Raw genomic sequence first — 23,287 nt, 5'->3', positions numbered from 1 at the left:
CATCATGAAAACAAATATTGTGATCTGGAGCGTAGCCATACTTGTGACTACAAAACGAGGTCATCATCACATTTAGATAACTTAGTCTGGAGAGAGAGGGAAGTTAATCATTACTATGAATCCAAGCTTATTATAGATCTTTCCAATTGGAAAGAACAAAGCAAAGAAAAATCTGATAAGAAAGGCAAGTCAAAATGTGAAAGGAAGGGATTGGTTAAAGCCCAGATAGCTCTCGAGGAAGCGTCACAGCAACTGGCTGAAAAAGAAAGGGAAAAGAATCAGGGATTTGACTTTGATTCCTTTATTGCAGGAACTATTCAACTTAGTTCACAACATGAGCCTACTGATGTTGTTGACAAATTAAATGACTTGAATAGCTCAGTGTCCCAACTAGAATTGAAAAGTTTGATATCAAAGTCAGTAAGCCGAGAAAAACAGGAAAAAGGAATGGCCAATTTGGCTCAATTAGAAGGCTTGTACCAGTCTTCTTGGGATAGCCAGTTCGTGGGTGGTGGGGAGGACTGTTTCCTCATAAATCAGTTTTGTTGTGAGGTAAAGAAGGATGAGCAAATTGAAAAGGAAAACACTTACACCAGTTACCTGGACAAGTTCTTTAGCAGGAAAGGGGATACTGAAATGCTAGAAACTGAGCTGGTAGAGGATGGGAAGCTTGGGGAGAGAGGAAATGAGGAAGGATTTCTGAACAGCAGTGGGGAGTTCCTCTTTAACAAGGAGCTTGAATCCATAGGCATCCCACAGTTTCACAGTCCAGTTGGGTCACCACTTAAGTCAATACAGGCCACATTAACACCTTCTGCTATGAAATCTTCCCCTCAGATTCCTCATAAAACATGCAGCAGCATTCTGAAACATCTGAACTAAAACACTCAGCAGACATTTCTTTTTGTATTCTTCATGAAATGTCTTTTGTCTTCTTTATTACTAGTGTTTAAGTCATTTTTTAACTTGAATCAGATGGTGTCATTTAGAAAGGATTTTTTCTTGGTTTTTAGAATCCAGACTTTTTTCCTACATGTGAGATGGTTTTCATTTTAACTGGCATGTCGTTTGCACACAAAAATAAAGAATAGAGCAAAATAATGCAATGCAGGAGGAGACAAAAGAAATGCACTAAGACAAGTAAAAAACATTCTCTCATAGAACAATGATCTGTTTTACAGGAAACAAAAATCTTGCCTTGAATTTACACAGTGAGACTGTACATAATTGCATGAAAATATTTTTTTCCTAAAACATTTTTCATTCATGAGTATTTTCAAGTTTTTCATACTGTACACATTTCTTAAAAACACATGATACCAGCAGCAACTGGAAATGACTGCCAAATTTGGTACACGTATTATCTACCTCAAGGTAACAAAAGTATGTGGCAAAACATATACCACCCATAGTGCTTCACAATATGCACTTCTATTAGGCCAACTTTTATTGTAGTAAACTATTCTTAATAAGATTCACTCACCAGGTAGATAGCTAGTGGGAAGCAGCCGCATGGCACAGGGATATTGGCTCGGTGCTTTGTGACAGCCTGGAGGGGTGGGATAGGGAGGGTGGGAGGGAGGGAGACGCAAGAGGGAAGACATATGGGAACATATGTTTATGTATGACTGATTCACTTTGTTATAAAGTAGAAACTAACACACCATTGTAAAGCAATTATACCCCAATAAAGATGTTAAAAAAAAATAACAGAAAAAAAAAAAAGATTCACTCACCATTTATAAATGTTCTGGTATGCATTCTTTATAGTGAAGTGTTACTACATCACATCTTATTTATTTTAGCAAATCAATATATTTTCTATATTTAATTATAAAAAGTTAACTTAGTTTTTGAAATTTATTTGCAAATACACTTTTTCCATTTGGCACTATGGTTTGTTGCCTACTTAGCGGAATATATAATGTCAGCTTATCCTAAGGCTGTTCATGTACTTAATTTACTTAAGTATTCATTTTAACTAAAGCGCTCACCGCATATAGGAATTTGTACTTTGGAGGTGCTTGATCTATCTACAAAGAAAAATTAGGAATTACTTTTTTATAAAATGCTCCTAGAAATCTTAATTGTGTTTATTTAAAAAAAAAACTGTAATGTTAGATCTGTGTGCATGGAAGTAATTAAGGTACATCATTATTGTAGTTTAAAAGTTGTACATGAGGAGCTTCCCTGGTGGTGCAGTGGTTAAGAATCTGCCTGCCAATGCAGGGGACACGGGTTCAAGCCCTGGTCCAGGAAGATCCCACATGCTGCAGAGCAACTAAGCCCATGTGCCACAACTACTGAGCCCACGTGCTGCAACTACTGAAGCCCGGGCGCCTAGAGCCCGTGCTCCACAACAAGAGAAGCCACCGCAGTGAGAAGTCCGAGCACCACAAAGAAGAGTAGCCCCCGCTCGCTACAACTAGAGAAAGCCTGCGCTCAGCAAAAAAGATCCAACGCAGCAAAAAATAAATAAAAATAAAAATAAATAAATGTATGGAAAAAAAAGAAGTAGTCATGCATTAAATACTAATATGGAATGATCACCACAATGTATTTTTAAAAAAAGTTGTACATAAAATTTTTTTCTTTTCTCTTTAAAAACCAGTCATTTTACCAAACTATGTCGTTTTTTTAAATTTATTTAATTAATTAATTAATTTATGGCTGTGGTGGGTCTTCATTGCTGTGCGCGGGCTTCTCATTGCGGTGGCTTCTCTTGTTGCGGAGCACGGGCTCTAGGTGTGTGGGTTTCAGTAGTTGTGGCATGTGGGCTCAGTAGTTGTGGTGCATGGGCTTAGTTGGTCCATGGCATGTGGGGTCTTCCTGGACCAGGGCTCGAACCCATGTCCCCTGCACTGGCGGGTGGATTCTTAACCATTGCGCCACCAGGAAAGTCCCTAAACTATGTCTTGATACTGGTCATTCTGGGTCGTTGATGTATTCCCTTGCTTTGATTTTTTTTTTTCCCTTCAGTGACTCCTGTTATTCATATGTTGGATTTTCATTGCCCATCTTTAATATATGTCACTTCGTCTCAAATTCTTTCATTTTTAATTTTCATTTTTACAAATTACCCTCTTTTTCCTATTTATCTCAAAACACTATTTGCTGATTTTATTTTTGCCCTTATATTCCATTTAGTTTAGTTTTCATTTTTTAAAATAGTTTTTCTTTTATCTTTAGTTCTTGCACAAGATATCACCCCTTTTCTGGATTTTTATAATTCTGATTTATGTTGTTCTTTTTTTGTCATATCACTTTGTGAATATCTTTAGCCTGTTTTAATCTTTTTTAAAAAATGTCTTTTTGGAATGCTTTCACTGTCTGTAGGCATGTTATTTTCCTCTTTATTCTCTCTCCCTCTGTCTCGCTCTTTCATAGTAAATTTTGTATTCCTAGGATTTGACTTTGATACTTTTCCATTGCTTGTTTTAATGTGAGATTGTTTTTTCTGAACACTGAGAAGAAGGCTTAGTTACATATTGTTAAAAAAAAAAAAAAAACTATGGCCTGTTCTCTGAGGTTTTTCTGGCTCGGCTCTGTACCCTGCCCCACTTTCTTTTTTTATTTTATTTTATACTGGGATATAGTTGATTAACAATGTTGTGTTAGTTCCAGGTGTACAGAACAGTGATTCAGTTATATATTCATATACATCTGTTCTTTTTCAAATTCTTTTCCCATTTAGGTTGTTACATAATATTGAGCAGAATTCCCTGTGTTATACAGTAGGTCCTTGTTGGTTATCCATTTTAAATATAGCAGTGCGTACATGTCAACCCTGAACTCCCTAACTGTCCCTCCCCTCCACACTTCCCCCTGCCCCCACTTTCATCTAGCCCTTTCTTTCATGTCTGCTTTCCTTATTCTGCTAAGTTTTGATTCCCTTCCCTATCGTTTCTCCTCAGCACAGGACCTGCCTGGAAGACTTGGTGGTTATTTCAAGAATTCAAAGGTGAGCTTCCCTGGTGGCGCAGTAGCTGAGAGTCCGCCTGCTGAAGCAGGGGACACGGGTTCGTGCCCCGGTCCGGAAAGATCCCACATGCCGTGGAGCGGCTGGGCCCGTGAGCCGTGGCCGTTGAGCCTGCGCGTCCAGGGCCTGTGCTCCGCAACGGGAGAGGCCACAACAGTGAGAGGCCCGCATACCGAAAAAAAAAAAAAGAATTCAAAGGAGTTAAACTCCATTAGCCCTTAGGCCTTATGGCAGGGCCCTTGCCCTCACCCACGATAGGAGCTGGCACAACCCCTTCCAGTGTCAGCCGCTGTTCTCAGATTGCCCCGCCATGGGGCATGGGGCAGGCAGGAAGATCAGAGTCAGCAGTAGATATGACACCAGAAGTAAGAGGTTAAAGCAATTCAAGGAAGGGATCATGATTTACGGAATGCAAGTGGCCTCTGGAAGCTAAAAAGGCAAGGAAATGCATTCCCCCCCCCCACACTGAAGTCCCCAGAGAGAATGCATCCTTGCCAGCACCTTGACTTCAGACTTCTGACCTGCAGAACTATAAAATAAATTTGTGTTGTTTCAAGCCACTAAGTTTGTAATAATTTATTACAGCAGCAATATGAAACTAATACATAGATTTAGGGGAAAAAATCGAACATAAACACAGGATGTCCAGGAATTCCCTGGTGGTCCAGTGGTTAGGACTCCGTGCTCTCATTGCCGAGGGCCGAAGTTCAATCCCTGGTTGGGGAACTAAAATCCCACAAGCTGCGTGGTGTGGCCAAAACAATTTTTAAAATTAAAAAACCCCAAAAAGACCGCAGGATGCCCAGTTAAATTTGAATTTCTAATAGACAACAATTTTTTGGTATAAGTACATCCTAAAAGTTGCATACTTAAAAAGAAATTATTGTTTGTATGAAATTCAAATTTAACTGAGTCTTCTGTACTTTATCTTAGAAGTGATAGAGCCAGAGCAGGAGTGAAACCCAGGATCCTCCACCCCTACCCCCAGCCCATCTAACATCTGGCAGAAACTGTCATGTTCCTCTGGCCCACCTATGTCAGTTCCCATCTCCCTGCAACTCCTCTTGCCCCAAGGGTAGGGAAAGGAACAGATTGTTTAAGGTCATCTCCTGGATACTCCTTTGGGCTGTTGAGTCCTCCTGGACCACACAATTTCTCTCTAGAAATGGTTTAGTGTCTTTACCAAGACATTAGTATTACTCTGCTTGAAAGCGGGGCCTCAAGATCGTCTCAAAGTTGTAGCTGCACAAAATATATGGGTGGGGTGGGGCGGGGGGGGGTTGTGCTGGGGGTTTTAATGGACTGGAGGCGGGCGCTAGTAAAGCCTTTTTCAAACTACCACTTTCTGAAAAGGACTTCATGAACCCCAAAGCAGGAAACAATTATTGAATCAATATTCCAGAGCAAGAATCATGTTACAGATGAGGAAACTAAGGCCCAAGGAGGAATGGGGACTTGCTCAAAGTCACTTGGCTAAAGACAGACAGATGTCCCCTGAATTGGAATTTTACCCTTTGGAGCAGCCAGCCCTGGTGGCAGCTCTGGTGGGGAGAATTGTGGAGTGCTAATCCCAAGGTCTAGGTTTGAAACTCTATACTTCATTGATTGCGTTTCCCTTTCATAAAATAGTAGGATTCCATTTGAGGATTTAATGAGATGATGGATGTAAAACACCAGGTACATAGTTAATATGTTCTCGGAAAACAGCAGTTTCTTCCCTTCCTTCTCTGGGCCTCAGCTTCCTCATCTATACCAGCTCAACCTGGTCGTGCTCCCTGTGCCTCCCAGCCACGCTCTTCCCAGGCTCAGGTCCCACCGCGCCATCCTGGCCGCCAGGTGGGGACCGAAGGCCGGCACTTCGAGGAGATGTCGCACATGCGCACTCGCGGGCGGTGCCCCGCCTTCCAACGCTCCGCGTACGTCACTTCCGGCGCGAGCGGCCGGGCCGGCCGGGTGGGGAGTGCGGGTCGGTTCTGTGCGCGCTGCCGGACGAGGCTCCCGCTGCCGATTGACCCGCGCTCCGCCCCGTAGCCGGGCCGGTGAGTGCCCGCGAGCCGGTGTGCCCCGGGGGCCAGGGAGAGGGACCCTTGAGAGGGAGGGACGACCGGAAGTGGGGCATCCGAGAGAGACCCCAGGAAATGGGGACACCTGGGGAAGGGGTGACAGCCGGAAGTGGGGTGTCGACGGGACGTGGGGTCTCTGGGGCTTCAGGAACGGTGATTCCTGACCTCTTCTTGGGGTAGGACGGGAAGGAAGGTGATGCTCAAAAAAATGATAGGCTCCAGGTGGGGAAGATTCCCGGCTTGACCCTAACAAATGGTGTTTGCACCCATCTGTATGCCCACCCATCAATTCATTTACCAGACTGTGACTGGGTCCTGCTCTGTGCTTGATACTGCCAAGGCCCTGGAGATTAAACGGGAAGCTCTAGGTGCAGCGTAGAGCCCAGTGTGGGGCTAGATACATCCTTGCTCTGCCTCACTAGGTGTGTACCCTTGGGCCCTTATCCTCACATCATCCGCTAGTACTTACAAAGTACCATCATGGGCCAGGCACTGGGGATAGCAGTGAACGCGGCAGGCAAGTTGTCTGCCCCCATGGAATTTACATTCTAGTGGGCAGTTTCCCCCTTTGTAAACTAGGAACAGCATTAGTGCTCTCACCAAATATTGTGAAGATTAAACAAGAGATGGATGTAAAGTGCTTATCACAGTACTTGATACATGGTAAAATGCTCAAGTACATATTATCTCTTTTCATCATTACACTATGAGTTAAATTTCATAAGGCAAAGAATTATATTGTTCATTGTTGTGTGCCCAGCACCTGTAAGCACAGTGCCTGCCACAGGTGATCAGTAATTCTTTGATAAATGAATGGATGGGTGAAACTGGCTTGGAGGAGTTTCAGGTAAACACACAAGACACTGACCTGCATTTTCTGAAAGAGAAGTAGGAACCCAGTGCTGTGGAAAACGGGAGAGAGTCACCCTGGGGGAGTCAAGGAAGGCTTCGTAGAGGAGGTGACATTGAAGCTGGGCCTGGAAGGTGATGAGTTGTCTGGTTGAGAACAAATGAGGCAAGGAAATTCCAGGCAGAGGTATCAAATGCATGAGGTGTTCCAAGAATGGTGGGTCATTAGTTTGCTTTGGCTGACATTTCACGTGCATTGAGAGGGAAAGGTGGGAGACAGGCTGGAGAGGGACGTTGAGGCTAGGCCTGTAGTCCGTGGATGCTACAGTCTGTCTTCTGGCTAATTAGTCGATTGGGATTACAGGCATCTGTTGGTGACTGCCAGGAAAACAGAGTCCAGGGTGGGTCCTGTGAACCATGATTGTTGATCTATTCCTCACTCAGCATACCTCCCGCCAAGCAGATGAAACTCATCCAACAAATATTTATGGAGCACAGACTGTGTCTGACACTCTGTTAAGTGCTGGGTGGGTTTAAGGTGATGAACAAGACAGATGTGGATGTTGTGCTCAAATTGCCTACAGTCGCAACAGAGAAGCGCTATGCGGAAGAGCTCCTGCAGGGGTGAGGGGAGCTCCTAACCTGGCCCGGAGTCAGAGAAGGCTTCCCGCTTTAAGCACCATCATCCCTCACCTGGATTATTGCAGTAGCATCTAAATGGTCTCTTTGCCTGTGTTCTCATCCTCTTACAGTCCATTCTCAAGATAGCCCAGTGATCTTTTTGAAATCTAAATCCGATCATGTCAGTCTACTCAAAACCCTCCTTGACTCCCACTGAAGTCAGAGTAACTATGCTCTTACTGGCCTGCAAAGCCCAGTACCAACTGGGTCCCCAGTTCCTCTCTAAATTCATCTGCCAGTATTGTCCACCTTGCGCATTTGGCTCTTGCCATACTGGCCTCCTCCCTGTTCCTTGAAAAAGCCAGGCATGGTCCTGCCTCAGGCTTTGCACTTTTTCTTCCCCCAGAATGGCTTGCTCCCTCATCTTCATCTTCTCACACATGTCACTTGGGTGAGGACTTCCCTGATCACCGTACTTAAAATTGCAAGTCCTATCCCCAGGTACTTGCAACCCCCTTGCCTCTTTTATTTCTCTCCATAGCACTTATTATCTTCTAGTAATTGCCCCCAGGGCCTGGACGAGGGCCTGGTACCTACCAAGTGCTCAATATTTGTTGAATAAATGAAGTAGCATCTAATGGGCACCGAAGGGTGAATTGGTATCGGTCAGAAGCACTGGAGGATGAGCATGCTGGTCAGAGGAAACAGGATGTGCAGAGGATAAGAAAACCACCTTTGGGAGGAAGTGAAAGAAGCTGGGTGAGGCTGGAGGTTAGAACACAAGGAACAGAGTGTGCAGACCTAAGATTTAGAGGGGGTGACCTGGTCACTGTGGCTGCCGTGGCCTGTGCAGAGACCCCAAGATGGTCCCTGCCTTCCTTGTTGAGCTCCGAGTGGGGGACCAGTGACAGCCCATGGACAAGAGCTTGGGCTTTGGAACTGGGCAGCCCTGCTGCAACCTTATTCCTGAAATATCTAAGGCAGCTGTGTTATTTTGTTTTGTTTGTTTTGTTTTTTCCTTTAATAGGTGTGTTAGTTCAGACCTTCCAAGAAGCAGACACTAGGATGAGATTAGACATGCAAGAAATTTAATGGCAGCAACACATAAAAGGGAGGGGAACTGGAGAAATCAGGGAGAGCTTCTGATAGCGATTTGAGGCCAGTCCCTGTGCCGGAGGTTTGGGCAGGAAGTCTTGGACTGCACTGTGGTTCCAGAAAAGATTCGGCCAGGCCGATAGGGAGTCCTTGAGGCCTGTCCAGGGAGTCCTACGTTTCACTCAGTCATTGGCCAGGGACAGTCTGTGGAAAGTGTGCATCCACCGGATGGTGGATCCGGAGGGACAGCAGCTGGGGACACCCATCAGTTATGTTCCACCCCGACAGGAGATCTGATCAGTTTCACAGCCGCCATGCTAAGTCACATGTGGATATGGTAAAAAATTTAACAGTACAGTAAAGAGTCTCTTTCTCTCTCCTTAAATGTCCAGTGTCTAGTTCTGTTCCCTAGAGGGAACCATGGTTAACAGTTTTCTTGTACTTCCTTCCAGAAATTTTAGGTGCATTCACAAGTATATATGCATATATTTTTAAAATGTAAATGCAAGTCTTTTTTTTTTTTAATTGGGGTATAGTTGCTTTACAATGTTGTGTTAGTTTCTGCTGTACAGTGAAGTGAATCAGCTATATGTATACATATATCCCCTCTTTTTTGGATTTCCTTCCCATTTAGGTCACCACAGAGCATTGAGTAGAGTTCCCTGTGCTATACAGCAGGTTCTCATTAGTTATCTGTTTTATGCATATTAGTGTATATATGTCAATCCCAATATTCCAGTTCATCCCACCCCCCCTTCCCCCCTTGGTTTCCATATGTTTGTTCTCTATGTCTGTGTCGCTATTTCTGCCTTGCAAACAGGTTCATCTGTGCCATTTTTCTAGATTCCACATATATGCATTAATAAACAATATTTGTTTTTCTCTTTCTGACTGACTTCTCTCTGTATGACAGTCTCTAGGTCCATCCACATCTCTACAAATGACCCAATTTCGTTCCTTTTTATGGCTGAGTAATATTCCATTGTATATATTTACCACATCTCCTTTATCCATTCATTTGTCGATGGGCATTTAGGTTGCTTCCATGACCTGGCTATTGTAAGTAATGCTGCAATGAACTTTGGGGTGCAGGTGTCTTTTTGAATTATGGTTTTCTCAGGGTATGTACCCAACAGTGGGATTGCTGGGTCATATGGTAATTCTATTTTTAGGTTTTTTAAGGAACCTTCATACTGTTCTCCATAGTGGCTGTATCAATTTACATTCCCACCAACAGTGCAAGAGGGTTCCCTTTTCTCCACACCCTCTCCAGCATTTATTGTTTTTTGTAGATTTTTTGATGATGGCCATTCTGACTGGTATGAGGTGATACTTCATTGTAGTTTTGATTTGCATTTCTCTAATAATTAGTGACGTTGACCATCTTATGTGCCTCTTTGCCATCTGTATGTCATCTTTGGAGAAATGTCTATTTAGGTCTTCTGCCCATTTTTTGATTGGGTTGTTTGTTCTTTTGATATTGAGCTGCATAAGCTGTTTGTATATTTTGGAGATTAATCCCTTGTCCATTGCTTCATTTGCAAATACTTTCTCCCACTCTGAGGGTTGTCTTTTCGTCTTGTTTATGGTTTCCTTTAAATGCAGGTCTTTTTTTCACACTTTTCTGCAACTGCTTTCTTTTTCCTTAACGTGTCAATTCATAAAGATCTGCCTAATTCCTTTTCACGACTGAATAGTATTCCACTCATATGGTAATATTATTTAACCAGTCTCCAACTGGGTGATGTAGGTAGTATTTCCAGTCTTTTGCCATTATAATCAATACTTGTAACAATCATCCTGGTGTGCATATTTTGCACACACATACAAGTACATGTCCTAGAAATGGAATGCTGGGCCAAAGGGTATGTGTTTTTTTTTAACTGAAGTATAGTTGATTTACAATGTTTCAGGTTTACAGCAAAGTGATTCAGTTATACATATGTATCTATTCTTTTTCAGATTCTTTTCCATTAACAGGGTATTATAAGATACTGAATATAGTTCCCTATGTAGGTCCTTGTTGTTTATCTATATTATAAACAGTAGTGTGTATCTGTTAATCCCAAATTCCTAATTTATCCCTCCCCCTCTTCCCCCTTTGGTAACCGTAAGTTTGTTTTCTGTCTGTGAGTCTATTTCTGTTTTGTAAATAAGTTCGTCTGTATCACTGTTTTAGATTCCACATACAAGTGATATCATATGATACTTGTAAGGGTATGTGGTTTGAAATCTTCATAGATATTGACAGACTACCCTATGTCAATTTATTCTCCCACCAACAGCAAGCATATCAGAGGACCTGTTTTGCATTTTTGCTAATCTGAATTTCAAAGGTGTTTTAGTTTGCATTTCTTTAATTACAAGTCAGGTTGAGCACCTGTTCATACCTCTGTGAGCAAGGCCAGTGTGTTTGATGAGGGGTGTGTGCATCCTGCTCTAGCTGCCTGGGTGCCTCTGCGGAGATTCTTCCTTCATGCCGTCTGGGGCTGGGCTTGGGCACGTGGTTCAGATACTCCTCCAGTCAAGAACCACTGCTCTGAGGTTCTTGGCTTGACAAAAATCGTCTCTGCCCCCCTCCCTCGTGCTGCTCTCTGATTTGGAATGAGCGGTGCTGGGCTTTCTCCACATCACGCAGGGCTTCTGTTTTTGCAGGGATCCTGGGAGCTAATGTCAGAAGAAAGTGACTCTCTGAGAACCAGCCCTTCCGCGGCCTCACTTTCGGAAAGTGAGCTGCCGCCGCCCCCCGCACGCACCGGCTATGTGTGCTCGCTGACCGAGGACCTGGTGGCCAAAGCCAGGGAGGAACTGCAGGAGAAGCCAGAATGGAGGCTCCGCGATGTCCAGGCCCTCCGGGACATGGTGCGCAAGGAGTGCCCGAACCTGAGCACCTCCCTCGAGGATGCCTTCCTGCTGCGCTTCCTCCGAGCCCGCAAGTTTGACTACGACCGGGCCCTCCAGCTCCTGATCAACTACCACAGCTGCCGGAGAAGCTGGCCCGAAGTCTTCAACAACCTGCGGCCCTCGGCCTTGAAAGAGGTCCTGGCTTCCGGATTCCTCACTGTACTGCCCCACACCGACCCCAGGGGCTGCCACATCCTCTGCCTCCGTCCAGGTACCACCCTCACCGTCTCTGGGGGTGGGGCGTGGGTACAGCTTGGGATGCGTCTGCTCAGCGCCCTCTCTCTCTTTCTTATTCCCTTTTGTCCCCTCCTTGCCTTAGTCAGGGCTCTTATATATATATATATATATATATATATATATATATATATGTACACACACACGTATATATATTTATTTGGTTGTGGGTCTTAGTTGCAGCGTGGGCTCCTTAGTTGTGGCATGCAAACTCTTATTTGCGTCATGCATGTGGGATCTAGTTCCCTGACCAGGGATCGAACCCAGGCCCCCTGCATTGGGAGCATGGAGTCTTATCCACTGAGCCACCAGGGAAGTCCCAGTCAAGTCTCTTTTGATCGAAAGAGAACAAAACCCTGCTCTACCGGCTTAAGACAAAAGGGAGGATTTAGTCTAAGGAGATGGAAGCACAGCACCAGAGATCTGAAGGAACACGGCTCTTGCCGGGCCCAGGAGCCAAGACCCAGAATCCAATTCATTCCCCCATCAGGAACTGAGCCTGCCATTCTCCCTGTCTCTGCTTCTGACTGTCTGTCAGTCTGTGTGTCTCTCTGGACCACATCTCTGCTGCCCTTTGCACATCTTCCTCACACTTCTGTCCGTGGACTGGCTTCTGCTCCCTCAGTACACCCCTCAGCTCCCAGGTTTACCTGGCCACCCAACTAAGTTCTTTCAATGCAAATTCCAGATTTCTAGGGTTGGGAATCTGGTGGGCTGAGAAAGCGACCCTGGTCATCGTGTACAAGCGGGGCTGCCAGGACACCCCCCCTCAGCTCCCACCCTTTCACTCCTTAGTGAGCACGTGAGATACAGATATCAGTGAAAGGGTCTGGGCTGGGCAGATGCCTGGAAAGGTATCTGCCTACCACGTGCCTCCTCTGTCCTCTCCGCCCTCTCTGCTTTGTTAAGCCCTTGAAAGTATTCACTTTAGATTCACTTTCAGATCTCAGCACTGCATGATGGTAATTGGGACACCTGGCATTTCTTTGGCACAGTAGTTTTCAACAGAGGCACCTCCCCCTGCCCAGAAGCATTTAGAAATGCGTGGGAACATTTTTTTGGTTGACACAACGACCGAGGTGTCCTAGAACTCAAGCCTTCTGATTCTTCGTCCTCTTCTCCTCCCTGACACCAAATGCATTATAAACTCTGGAGAGTTCTCCACTCTGCCCCCAACCTCAACATTTTCCATCAGAGCAGAACTGAAAAGAAAATGTGAAAGTAAGATTGCTGTGTTCTTCTTCCCAAGCACGCTGGGAACATGAGAACCTGCTGACTGCCCTTTCTGCTCATGCATACAAATGCCTCTGGAAACTGATGCGAGTGGAAGCGGCAGGGCACCTTCCTCTGCCTGCAGGCCCCACGTTGCCACTTCCTTTAGTCCTTTACCAAACCCTTTTGGTAGACTAAACCACATTCTCTTGAGCCGTTACTGTGTACCAGGCACAGTGTTAACTGCTTTGCCTGCCGTTTTCGGTGCTTTCCAAAATGAGGGGCGTTCATTTTAAAATAAGCAATGCGGTGGAGACGTCAGGGCACCAAGAAACCTAGGAACCAGTCAGCGAGAGTTTCTGTTCCTCCTCTGTGCTCACCTCATACGAATAAACGGAAACAGTCAGATATTACCACACTGGTTTCACCCCTTTGCTTGTGTGGTTTGAACTCTTTGCTCGTGTGATGGATTTTTTTCCCCATATGTCTGCAGCAGGTCTGGATCCCTCCCCACCGACTCCACATTTTAGCAGGAGGCAGATACAGATTTTGTTCTTAACTAGGTATTGGCTTTGCCTTTTTATAAGCTCTTTTGAGACATATGTGATTGAAAAGGATGATAGCCAGTTACGTAGAAGCAGGTTCAATTGGCAGCAACATCAAACAACAAGCTGGCATAATTTTTGGACAAAGGTTTTTTCATAGGAATTTTGCACATATCACAAATCCCATTGGTGGCAATCCTGTGGAGTTTTTTTCTTCTTTTAATATTTATTTATTTATTTATTTGGTTGCACTGGGTCTTAGTTGTGGCATGTGAACTCTTAGTTGCGGCATGCATGTGGGATCTAGTTCCCTGACAAAGGATCGAGCCTGGGCCCCCTGCATTGGGAGCGCAGAGTCTTAACCACTGCGCCACCAGGGAAGTCCCCCTGTGGAGTTTCACCTTTGTAAGAAAGAGACACTGAGATGTTAGTGGGATTTTCTTGAGAATAGTGGTTAACACTCAAAAGTTGTCCTTTTCATCTTTTCCCCAAAGAGAGAAAGACTCCTCGATCATATGGGGAACATTAAAGGAGCATCCAGCCTGGAAAGGGGGATTTGCTCAGACAACAGCATTGGAAGGCCATCTCCACCTCTGCTGTCCTCAGTCTGGGCTTCATTCTCAGACCAGCTTTTGCCTCATGGGGTCCCTGAGTCTCAGGCTCCCAGCCTCACCACTACAAGAAAGAAGAGAGATCTTCTGTTTCCAAAGGGCCAAGGTCCCAGAATTGAGTCCCCATGGTTCTGCTTGACCTGGCTTGGATCACATGCTTGTGGCCAGGAGGTTATAATACCCGTATTGGCCAAGCCCAGCTTTGGACCCAGGAGTGAAGTCCGTTTACCCAAACTGTATGGCTAGCATGGGAAGGGGTAGTTCCCTAAGGAAAATCAGGGTGGTCTCATGAAGATAAGGGGACTTGTGATGGCAGAAGGTGCAGATGTCCATGAAGCCAGTATTGTTATCCTATTCTATGTATGGGATAATATGTAGGCCCATGGTGAGAAGGTAACTTGCCCAAGGTCACACAACTAGTAAGATTCAAACCCCCGCATGTGTCTGACTTCAGAACTCACTGTTTCATCCTCACCACTCAATTGCATTTCCATTTCAGAATGTGCTGCTATGTTTGGAGTTAAGAAACATCAGCTACCACTTAGAGATCTAAATAGTCATGCCAGTAGAATTCTATCTTTTCCATTTTTAAACAATAGTTTTAGGAAGGAGATAAATCGTAGCCTGTCTGATTAGTTGTTTGTGTTCATTTCTGTAACATACTGTCCATCTCTTATGACCTTAGACAGATGGATCCCGAGCAACTATCCAATTACCGAAAATATCCGAGCCATATACCTGACGTTGGAAAAACTCATTCAGTCTGAAGAAACCCAGGTGAATGGAATTGTAATTCTTGCAGACTACAAAGGAGTGAGCTTATCAAAGGCATCTCATTTTGGCCCTTTTATAGCCAAAAAGGTGATTGGCATCCTTCAGGTATGGCCCCTGTGTGTCGTGTGCCTGTCCTGTCCTGTGGCTGTTTGGTTTCCCCAGGGCCCTGTCCACTTACCTCTAATTCCACCTGATACACAAACCCCACCTCCTCTCCACAGTCAGAACAATAGAAAAGCATTATGGGAAGAAACGTAAAAGTCCAATTCACCACTCATTCTCATCAGGGTCTCCAGTAGTTTCTAGGCAAGATCAGCTTTAGGGTAAGAGTCCAAAAAACAGAGAAATGCTCTCTGCTTTTTTTTTTTTTTGGTACAGAAGGCAGAGAAATTCTCAACAAACGAAACTGAGAAGGTTTCTGCTGAAGTGATGGAACCTCTCCTCCTTTCTGTGGGACCTGGGCATTGGGAGCCCTGTTGGGCTGTTTTGGTCAGATGCTTTCACACCTCATGTTCTGTGTTTCAGAACTCAAGTCTCTGGGAACCATAAAGTTCCTTACACACCAGTAGTGTGTGAAATGGTTTGCACATGCAAAGCACTTTTTTTTAAAAATTGAAGTATAGTTGATTTACAATATTATGTTAGTTTAAGGTGTACAGCACAATGATTCAGTATTTTTATAGATTATACTCCATTAAAAGTTATTACAAAATAATGGCCATAATTCCCTGTGCTGTGCAGTATATCCTCGTAGCTGCAAAGCACACTTACAGTCTTTATAACCCATTCAGTCCTTCAGGGAATCCTCTGAAATAGACAAGGCAAGAATTATCTCTCCTTGTTGAAAGGAAACCGAGACCTTCAGGATGTAGCCAGGCCTGCGCCTCCCAGCTCTCGCAGGTTGGAACTTTGTTCTGACCCAGCCCGTGGGGTGCTGCCTCCCATGAGCTCTGGAGGTTCAGTGACACCACGATTCTCCTCAGTGGTGTGTTTGAGCCACTACTGCACACCAGACTGATTATTTAAGCCTTTAAATGTCACCTCTGGTCATTATCAGAAATGTGAATCCTGGCTTTGAGACAATACTTTGGCTTTCCTTAGCGTCCACTCTTCTTTGCAGATTCAGGTGTAAGGATAATTCATTTGGATCAGTGGTTTTCTAGTCCTGTATGATGATCTGGGGGACAAAAAAAAGTTCCCAGGCTGTGGTAATGGACAGTTTCCAGATGCTCCACAGGTTCTAACACCCCCTTCCCTTCCCCCACAGGATGGTTTCCCCATTCGGATAAAAGCAGTCCATGTAGTGAACGAACCTCGAATATTTAAAGGCATTTTTGCCATCATAAAACCGTTTCTGAAGGAGAAAATAGCAAACAGAGTAAGTGATGATCCTATCGACTTAAGATACTTCAATTTTTTTTTAATTCTGCCTTTTTTGTGACATCTATAAATTTATTGTGATGACAGTAAACTTAGCGTATTATTCTTGCCCTGGGACTACTGATTTGGAAAGTGCAAGGTTACAGATAAAATAAATGAACACTCCTTTCTGTGAGGGGGAGATGAAATTAATGAGAATATAATATTTGCCAGTGGAGAGAGCAGAACTAGGATTGTTATAGTAGGAACGTCCCTGCTCTGTGATCATTTAGACTTTTTAATATCCTGGCCTGGGCATTGTGAACCAACATTGTGTTTTATGTGTAAGAGGACATGGCAAAGGGTAGTCACTGGGCAGGTAGTTAAAAAGAGTCATGTCAATTTCTTTTTTTTTTTTTTTAATACATTTATTTATTTTTGGCTGTGTTGGGTTTTCGTTGCTGTGCGCGGGCTCCTCATTGTGGTGGCTTCTCATGTTGCGGAGCACGGGCTTCAGTAGTTGTGGCACACGGGCTCAGTAGTTGTGGCACATGGGCTTAGTTGCTCCACAGCATGTGGGATCTTCCCGGACCAGGGCTCGAACCCGTGTCCCCTGCATTGGCAGGCGGATTCTTAACTACTGCACCACCAGGGAAGCCCGGCAATTTCTTACTACAACTCCTTGGGCTTTAAAAATGCTATTTAAGCCTTTCCACTTACCTAAATTGTGGTCTTGCTCGTAGTTTGTGGAGTAATTCAAGGTTTATGAGATCTGTGAGTTTTTAGTTTAATTCTTATTTAAGAAAGGATAGATGTCACTTTCAAAGACAGTCTTCCTCTCTGACCCTGAAGAGCCACTTCTCTTTCAACTTTTCCCAGGATCACGATTGAAATGTGGTGGGTGGTATTTTTCTCCTTCTTTCCTAGGCCTGGGAACATGGTTCTGGTCACTCAAATATTCTTGAATTTTGTTCTCTTTTTCAAAGAGGAAACATATAGAGAATCTCAAGTGTGTAAGCGAGGGAACTTAAAATCCAGATCCAGATTCCCAGGCCCTTTCCCTGAAGATTTTAACTCATCAGTTCGGGGATGGAGCCCAGGATCTATGCTTTTAAAATCTCCTTAGGTGATTCTGATACATGGTTAGGTTTGAGAACCTCTGATTTAGTGGCCTCCCTACCTGGGTTTGAACCCATGTTGGTTCCTGGAGCTCCCGTTTGGAACCTGCTTTTACCAAAGCAGCTTTGGAAGAGGTCTTTTACATCTGTGAAATGACCTTACTGGTGGCCCACAATCTTGTTCACTTGGTCCTTCGTATGTTCGTTCATTCACTCAAAAATATGTTTTGATCAACTACTCTGTGCAAGTATGTTATCGATGAACAAAACAGACCAAAATCTCTGCCCCCAAAATCCCTCTCATTCTAGAAAGAGACACAGACGATGGATTACATATGCTATCTAGGATAAGGATGTGCTAAGTGCTATGGAGAAAAATAAAGCAGAGAACGGGGACGGTGGGTGCTGGAAGTGGGGAAGGGGTTGTAGTATTCAACGGGGTAGTTAGAAGTGGTGTCACTGAGAAGCTGGCATTTGAGCAAAGACTTGAAAGCAATGAGGGAGTGAACCTTACAGTGATCTGGGGGACCCTGAGATGGGAGTGGCTTGGGGGAGCAGCAGGGGCAGGTGGTAGGAGTGGGAGGCAGAGGGGTAACAGGGGCCAGGTTGTGTGGGCCATCGTAGGGAGTCCAGCTTTTAGTCTGAGTAACGTGGAAACGGGAAGCTTGTACATATTAGAGGAGTGACTTGATCCGACGCATGTTGAAAAGTGTTTAGATAGTGGTGGGACAAGGGTGTGAACACAGAGACGAGTGAGGAAGCTGTTGTAGGAATCCAGGTAAGAAGGGATGGTGGCCTGGTACCAATTAGGGTGGCAGGGAAGGGCTAGAATTCCGGATGCATTTCCTTATACCCCTTACCAGCCAGCAGGATATGGGGTGTAAGGAAAAGAGGATTAAGGATCCTCAAGCTTTTCGAGGAACTGGGTAGAGTTGGCATCAACTGTTCCTTTATTCATTCAACAGATATTCGTTTGAGCACCTCCTGAGTTACTGGTTAACCTAAGGACGTGTGTGCTTTCCTTTCATCCTCTGTAGTTTTTCCTTCATGGGTCTGACCTGAACTCTCTCCATTCAAACCTTCCAAGAAACATTCTCCCCAAGGAGTACGGGGGCACGGCCGGAGAGCTGGACATCACCGCCTGGAACGCGGCGCTGCTGGCCTCGGAGGAGGACTTTGTGAGGGAGTTCTGCCAACCTGGCCCTCCCTGCGACAGCATCCTGGGCCAGGCCTTGCCGCCCGAGGGGCTGAGCCCAGAGGCGCCGTGTGATGACTCCATGCGGGCTGTGAAATCACAGCTGTACTCCTGCTACTAGCCAGTCCCCTGTGAATGTCACCATCTTTAAAACCTTTTCTTCTTTCTTTGGAGAGGTCCAAGGAGAATTTGAGGAGCCACGGATTGTCTTGCTCCTTGTAACAGGACTGCAGCGTGGAGGGAAAGCCTGTAGGGCTCTGAGGTACGCCGCGGGGTGAGGCTTTGGTTACTTGAATGACTCCTATGGAACACATGGAGAAAGCTCCCCCAGCGATTCCAAACGTTTGGAATCCCAGTGTGCAGCCCTTCATCTGAAGCCGTATCTGGTTTTGACACAGCTCAAAGCAAGAAAAATCAGGACCAAAGTTCACTCTGATCCCACGTTCTAAGAGAAAACAACCTGACTGGCCAGTCAGCACACACCTATGAAACAGTTTGACCAAGGCTGCAAAGTGGCCACACGTGAGACAATGGGCGTGTGTGTTCTTCACATGAAGCCTAACTGCAGACCTCTGTGCTCATCAAGAAACTTGAAGTGTTAGTCCATCACTGGGTCTGGAAAGCACCTTCACTGAATCACGCAAGCACCCAGACCGAAGCAGCGCCTCCTGATCAACTTCAGGAGCCACGGACCTCACGGACCTCTGGCATTCGTGGGTTGAATCTTGCAATAGAAAAAGTTTTCCCAAACCCATAAAGCCTTAGGTCTGGTTCTCAGTGGAATCATACATGATCCTAGATGTATGTGATTTGACTCAACCTAAAAGACTGGATGCCAGGCCTGTGTAGCTAAAAGAATTCTGGGGGCTTCCCTGGTGGTGCAGTGGTTAAGAATCCGCCTGCCAATGCAGGGGACACGGGTTCAAGCCCTGGTCCAGGAAGATCCCACATGCCGCGGAGCAGCTAAGCCCGTGTGCCACAGCTATTGAAGCTGCACTCAAGACCCCGCGAGCCACAACTGCTGAGCCCGCGTGCCACAACTACTGAAGCGCACGCGCCTAGAGCCCATGCTCTGCAACAAGAGAAGCCACCGCATTGAGAAGCCCGTGCACTGCAACGAAGAGTAGCCCCTGCTCGCCACAATTTGAGAAAGCCCACGTGCAGCAACGAAGACCCAACGCAGTCAAAAATAAATTTATTTTAAAAAATAAAATAAAATAAAAGAATTCTGGCCTAAGAATTAAGAGACCTGGGCCTCAGCTTTCTCATCTGTAAAATGAGGCTGAATGAAGTGATCCTGAGGGCCCTTTTGGCTACTACCGAGGTTCTGGGATTTGGTTTAGTGATTGATTGAACGTTAGACGTCAGTTTTCTGCCTAGAAAGAGGACTCTCTAGATACCAGTGGTTGGATCCTGTTTTTCTTAGTACGCCTGGGCCTTTCCAAGAGGGAGGCGTCATTTTTTGGCCCTGCCTTTAAAGAAACAGTGGACTGAGCAATCCCCATTTTCTTTTCATGGTGAGGGTGAAACTTGAAAAGGATGGCCTTTGTGAGGGCAGGTGAGATGCCCAGAATCTTGGATGAATTCCTGCCATTCCTGAGACTCGGGGGTATATTTTAAACCTGGCAACGGTGAATGGTTAACTTCCTTGGGATTCTTAGATTTTGGCTTCTGGAAATGAACGCAAGGGCAAGTTATTCTGGGACCTCTGCCCTCACCCCCTGCCACCCCAGCCCACTTGAGTTTCTCTCTCTCGTGTTCGGCCAGACTGAATGTTAGTTCTGCATTTCAGCACTTTAGACCCTTTCTGTCAAGAATTTAGCCTTAGCCCACGCATCAAATTAAGTGGTTCATCTGACAGCTTTTGACCTATTTCCCTTCATATTCATTCCATGCAAATGGTGGTGTTAAAAAGTGACAAGTGGGACTTCCCCTTCCCTGGCGGTCCAGTGGTTAAGACTCCACGCTTCCAGTGCAGGGGGCACTGGTTAGATCCCTGGTCGGGGACCTAAGATCCCATATGCTGCGTGGTGTGACCCAAAAAAAAAAAAAGTGACAAGTACCACACGTTGTATGTGTACCCTCTCCGTGCATCTGTTAGAGCAGCAGGCAAGGTGGATGGCTCAGTTAGGATTAGAACAGTCCTCTGAAATTCAAAGGCCAGTCAGGTGTTAATAAGCTGTTCATCTCTCTAGCACTTTTAAAAATGTCTGGAGAAGTTGTTGGTGGAAATAACTTACCTCATTAGTGCCAGTTCTAGGGAGAATTCTTTTCACCATAGATGCTAACCCTGGATGTTCTAGGGACCTGGCTGAGAGGGAAATGTCAAAATGCATACCCCTGGCTGCCTGTAGTCCCATCTGACAATGACAGTGTGACCAGCATTGCTGGAAAGGTCTAAATAGGACAAGTGGGATGGCTATAGTAGAGGGTTCAGAACTCAACTGCCTGGATGGGAGAGTTGCTTAGAGGCTTTCTTAGGTCCCAAAGAGGATAGAGTGATTAAAAAACAAAACAAAAAGGTTAGACATGAATCGTTCAAGTTTCCAGGGTTTAAACTGTGCATTGCATTGCTGGCCAATTGCCTTTGTCTACATGTCTTAACTTAGGGATGACCAAGCTCACATAGAGAAATTTCTCAAAGACCAGGAAGGATGTTGCCCTTTTCCCAGGCCTTCCCAGTTGGATCAGGGAGCTGTTTCATTCAGCTTCTGAAAGGAGTCAGAGCCAAGGGTTATCTACCTTCTGGAGCTGCTGTGTTTTATGTTGGCTCCAGAGAGATCAAATGGTTTGGGCACCTCAGGAGGTTTGAACCAAGCTGTGAAACCAGGACCTCCCTGGGTGGAGAACACGGTGGTCTCCACATGGCTTCACCAGGCGTCTGTGTGAAGTTGCCCCAGGCAGGGCAGGGGAATGACCACAGGCGCATGCTGGGAGCTTCACTCAGCAGTGAGGGCACAGCGATGGAGCAAGTAGTTGAACACCTGGAGAACTGTGAGTGTTCTCCTTCACGGAAAAGTTCTGATCCATTTCACAAACACCTGAAAATGAACTTTTCCCGCAATTCCAGGTAGCAATGGCATAGGTAAGGGAAAGGAATAGTAAACCAGGAGACCCGAGTTCCAGCTTTACTTTGCCACGTGGCCTCAGATCAGCCACCAAACATCCCTGGATCGTCACACGATAAGGGTGTCTACACTCGGAGCTCTGAACCCTCTGTTCCTGGCATGAGAGGCTTTGTTCTTTTTTTCCCTGCATCTGGGTGATTCTTTAGGAAATTTAGGACTGAATGAACTGACCCTAAAGCTTCCAAATGAATCTGTAAGCTTGAGAAATTTGGGGGGGGGGTGCATGTTCTTCCTCTCTTCTACACAGAATTCTGGAAAATTGTGCCTCTTCCTGGAATCCTGTTCTACCTTCACAGCCAGAGACTGGAAGAAATCTACAGAAATAGCCCTAAGTGCAACCCTGGCTTCCCCTCTTGAGTTTATTTGCTCTTGGCAAAGGTGGCTTCAGTTCCCTAGTACTTCATCCCGCTTTCACAAGGAGCCGCCGGTCCTTAGAGGTTTACAGACACTTCAGTTCGCAAGATACTACATTTTTGCCAGAAATAGAGCCAGGGTAATAAGAGAGATTTTCCTGGAATTCCTATGAGATATTGAGCCTTTCAGAATTTTTCCTGAGTGGGCAGCTGCTTTAAATGCCATCTGATTCTCAGATCAGTCACAGGATTGCTTTTTCATTTGGGTAGCACCGCATTTTAAGGTGTTCCTTTGACACCTCTTCTTTCATTTAGGAAGTAAAATGTTCGCTAAGGTAATGATGTAAGTATGGCTGTCCCATGGCATGAGAGGTGTGGAGATAGCAAACGGAAACATATCGACTGTTCAGGAAAGATGTCAGTTCTGGTCATCCTTTTCGGTATTGGGATCTGTGAATTTTGTTAATCTCAAGTAAATTCCCTTCTGCTCTCCTGACTCAGAAATGGTTTGCTTGAAATACAAGTATTAAACAACATCAGATACAAGTATTAAACAACAATAAATATTCTTCCTTTATAGAGCTTGCTCCATGGGAAGGCCCAGGGTGATTTGTGGATGGAGATGCTAGTGACCTTTTTTCCTCTTTGCCAATTAGCTGCTTTTCCTATCATTTTACAGGGCGCCATGTTTAGTTGGGCAGTTAAGTAGCTGCCATTGGGATTCTTGTGGATATGCCTCGGCCTCTTGGTATATCAGCTGGGAACCCGTTACAAGTGAAATACTTGAAAATTCTCTGGGGCCAAGAGCCTCTGACACCACTCTGAAGGGGTGAGGTGGACTAATTTTGTGACCAGACTGGGGCACCATTTTGGCCACTGGTCGCATTCCTCGCTTCAAACTGAAATTCAGTTTGGCTTCAAGTATAGGGACACATGGTGGTGGATACATCTACTTCAGTGTTTGTTTTGATCAAAAGTTTATTTTTCTAGTGCATTTTCTAAGTCAAAATGGTGAAAACATGTAATTTTAGTATGCATGACTGGGTCTTAAATAAAAATCTCTGTAAGGTTGAGTGTGTGTGGAGTTCTTTTGTGACAGTGGCAGTTTGGGTAAAGGTTCTGAGGGTTTATTCTTCACGGTACACAGTGGCCTGGGCAGAGCCTCTTTCCTGGGGAGGCCGGCAGGGGCGCTGTGGCAGCACGTGCATTCTCTAGACCCTGGGCTGGCTGCCTCTGAAGATCGTGTG

At 45.2% G+C, this 23,287-nt stretch overlaps 1 protein-coding gene across 3 annotated transcripts; it reads left to right on the top strand.

Annotated features, from left to right (window-relative positions):
- Positions 1–5,912: 5,912 nt before the first annotated feature.
- On the top strand, positions 5,913–23,113 carry TTPAL (alpha tocopherol transfer protein like). 3 transcript variants are annotated; one of them, XM_060124053.1, is made up of 5 exons: positions 5,913–6,018; positions 11,263–11,722; positions 14,799–14,992; positions 16,155–16,265; positions 18,402–23,113. In XM_060124053.1, the coding sequence occupies exons 2-5, from the start codon at positions 11,278–11,280 to the stop codon at positions 18,678–18,680; spliced, it is 1,029 nt and encodes a 342-aa protein (XP_059980036.1). In that variant the 5' UTR covers positions 5,913–6,018; positions 11,263–11,277; the 3' UTR covers positions 18,681–23,113. The 3 variants fall into 3 exon arrangements, with proteins under 3 accessions (XP_059980036.1, XP_059980035.1, XP_059980037.1); XM_060124052.1 differs by lacking the exon at positions 5,913–6,018 and adding an exon at positions 6,162–6,195; XM_060124054.1 differs by lacking the exons at positions 5,913–6,018; positions 16,155–16,265 and adding an exon at positions 6,162–6,195.
- The last annotated feature ends 174 nt before the right edge of the window (positions 23,114–23,287 follow it).

This window comes from Lagenorhynchus albirostris, chromosome 15, assembly GCF_949774975.1.
Source record: "Lagenorhynchus albirostris chromosome 15, mLagAlb1.1, whole genome shotgun sequence".
In the NCBI taxonomy this organism is placed as follows: Eukaryota; Metazoa; Chordata; class Mammalia; order Artiodactyla; family Delphinidae; genus Lagenorhynchus; species Lagenorhynchus albirostris.
Note: the sequence above shows the minus strand (reverse complement) of the source record. Positions and strands in the feature narration are given on the sequence as shown.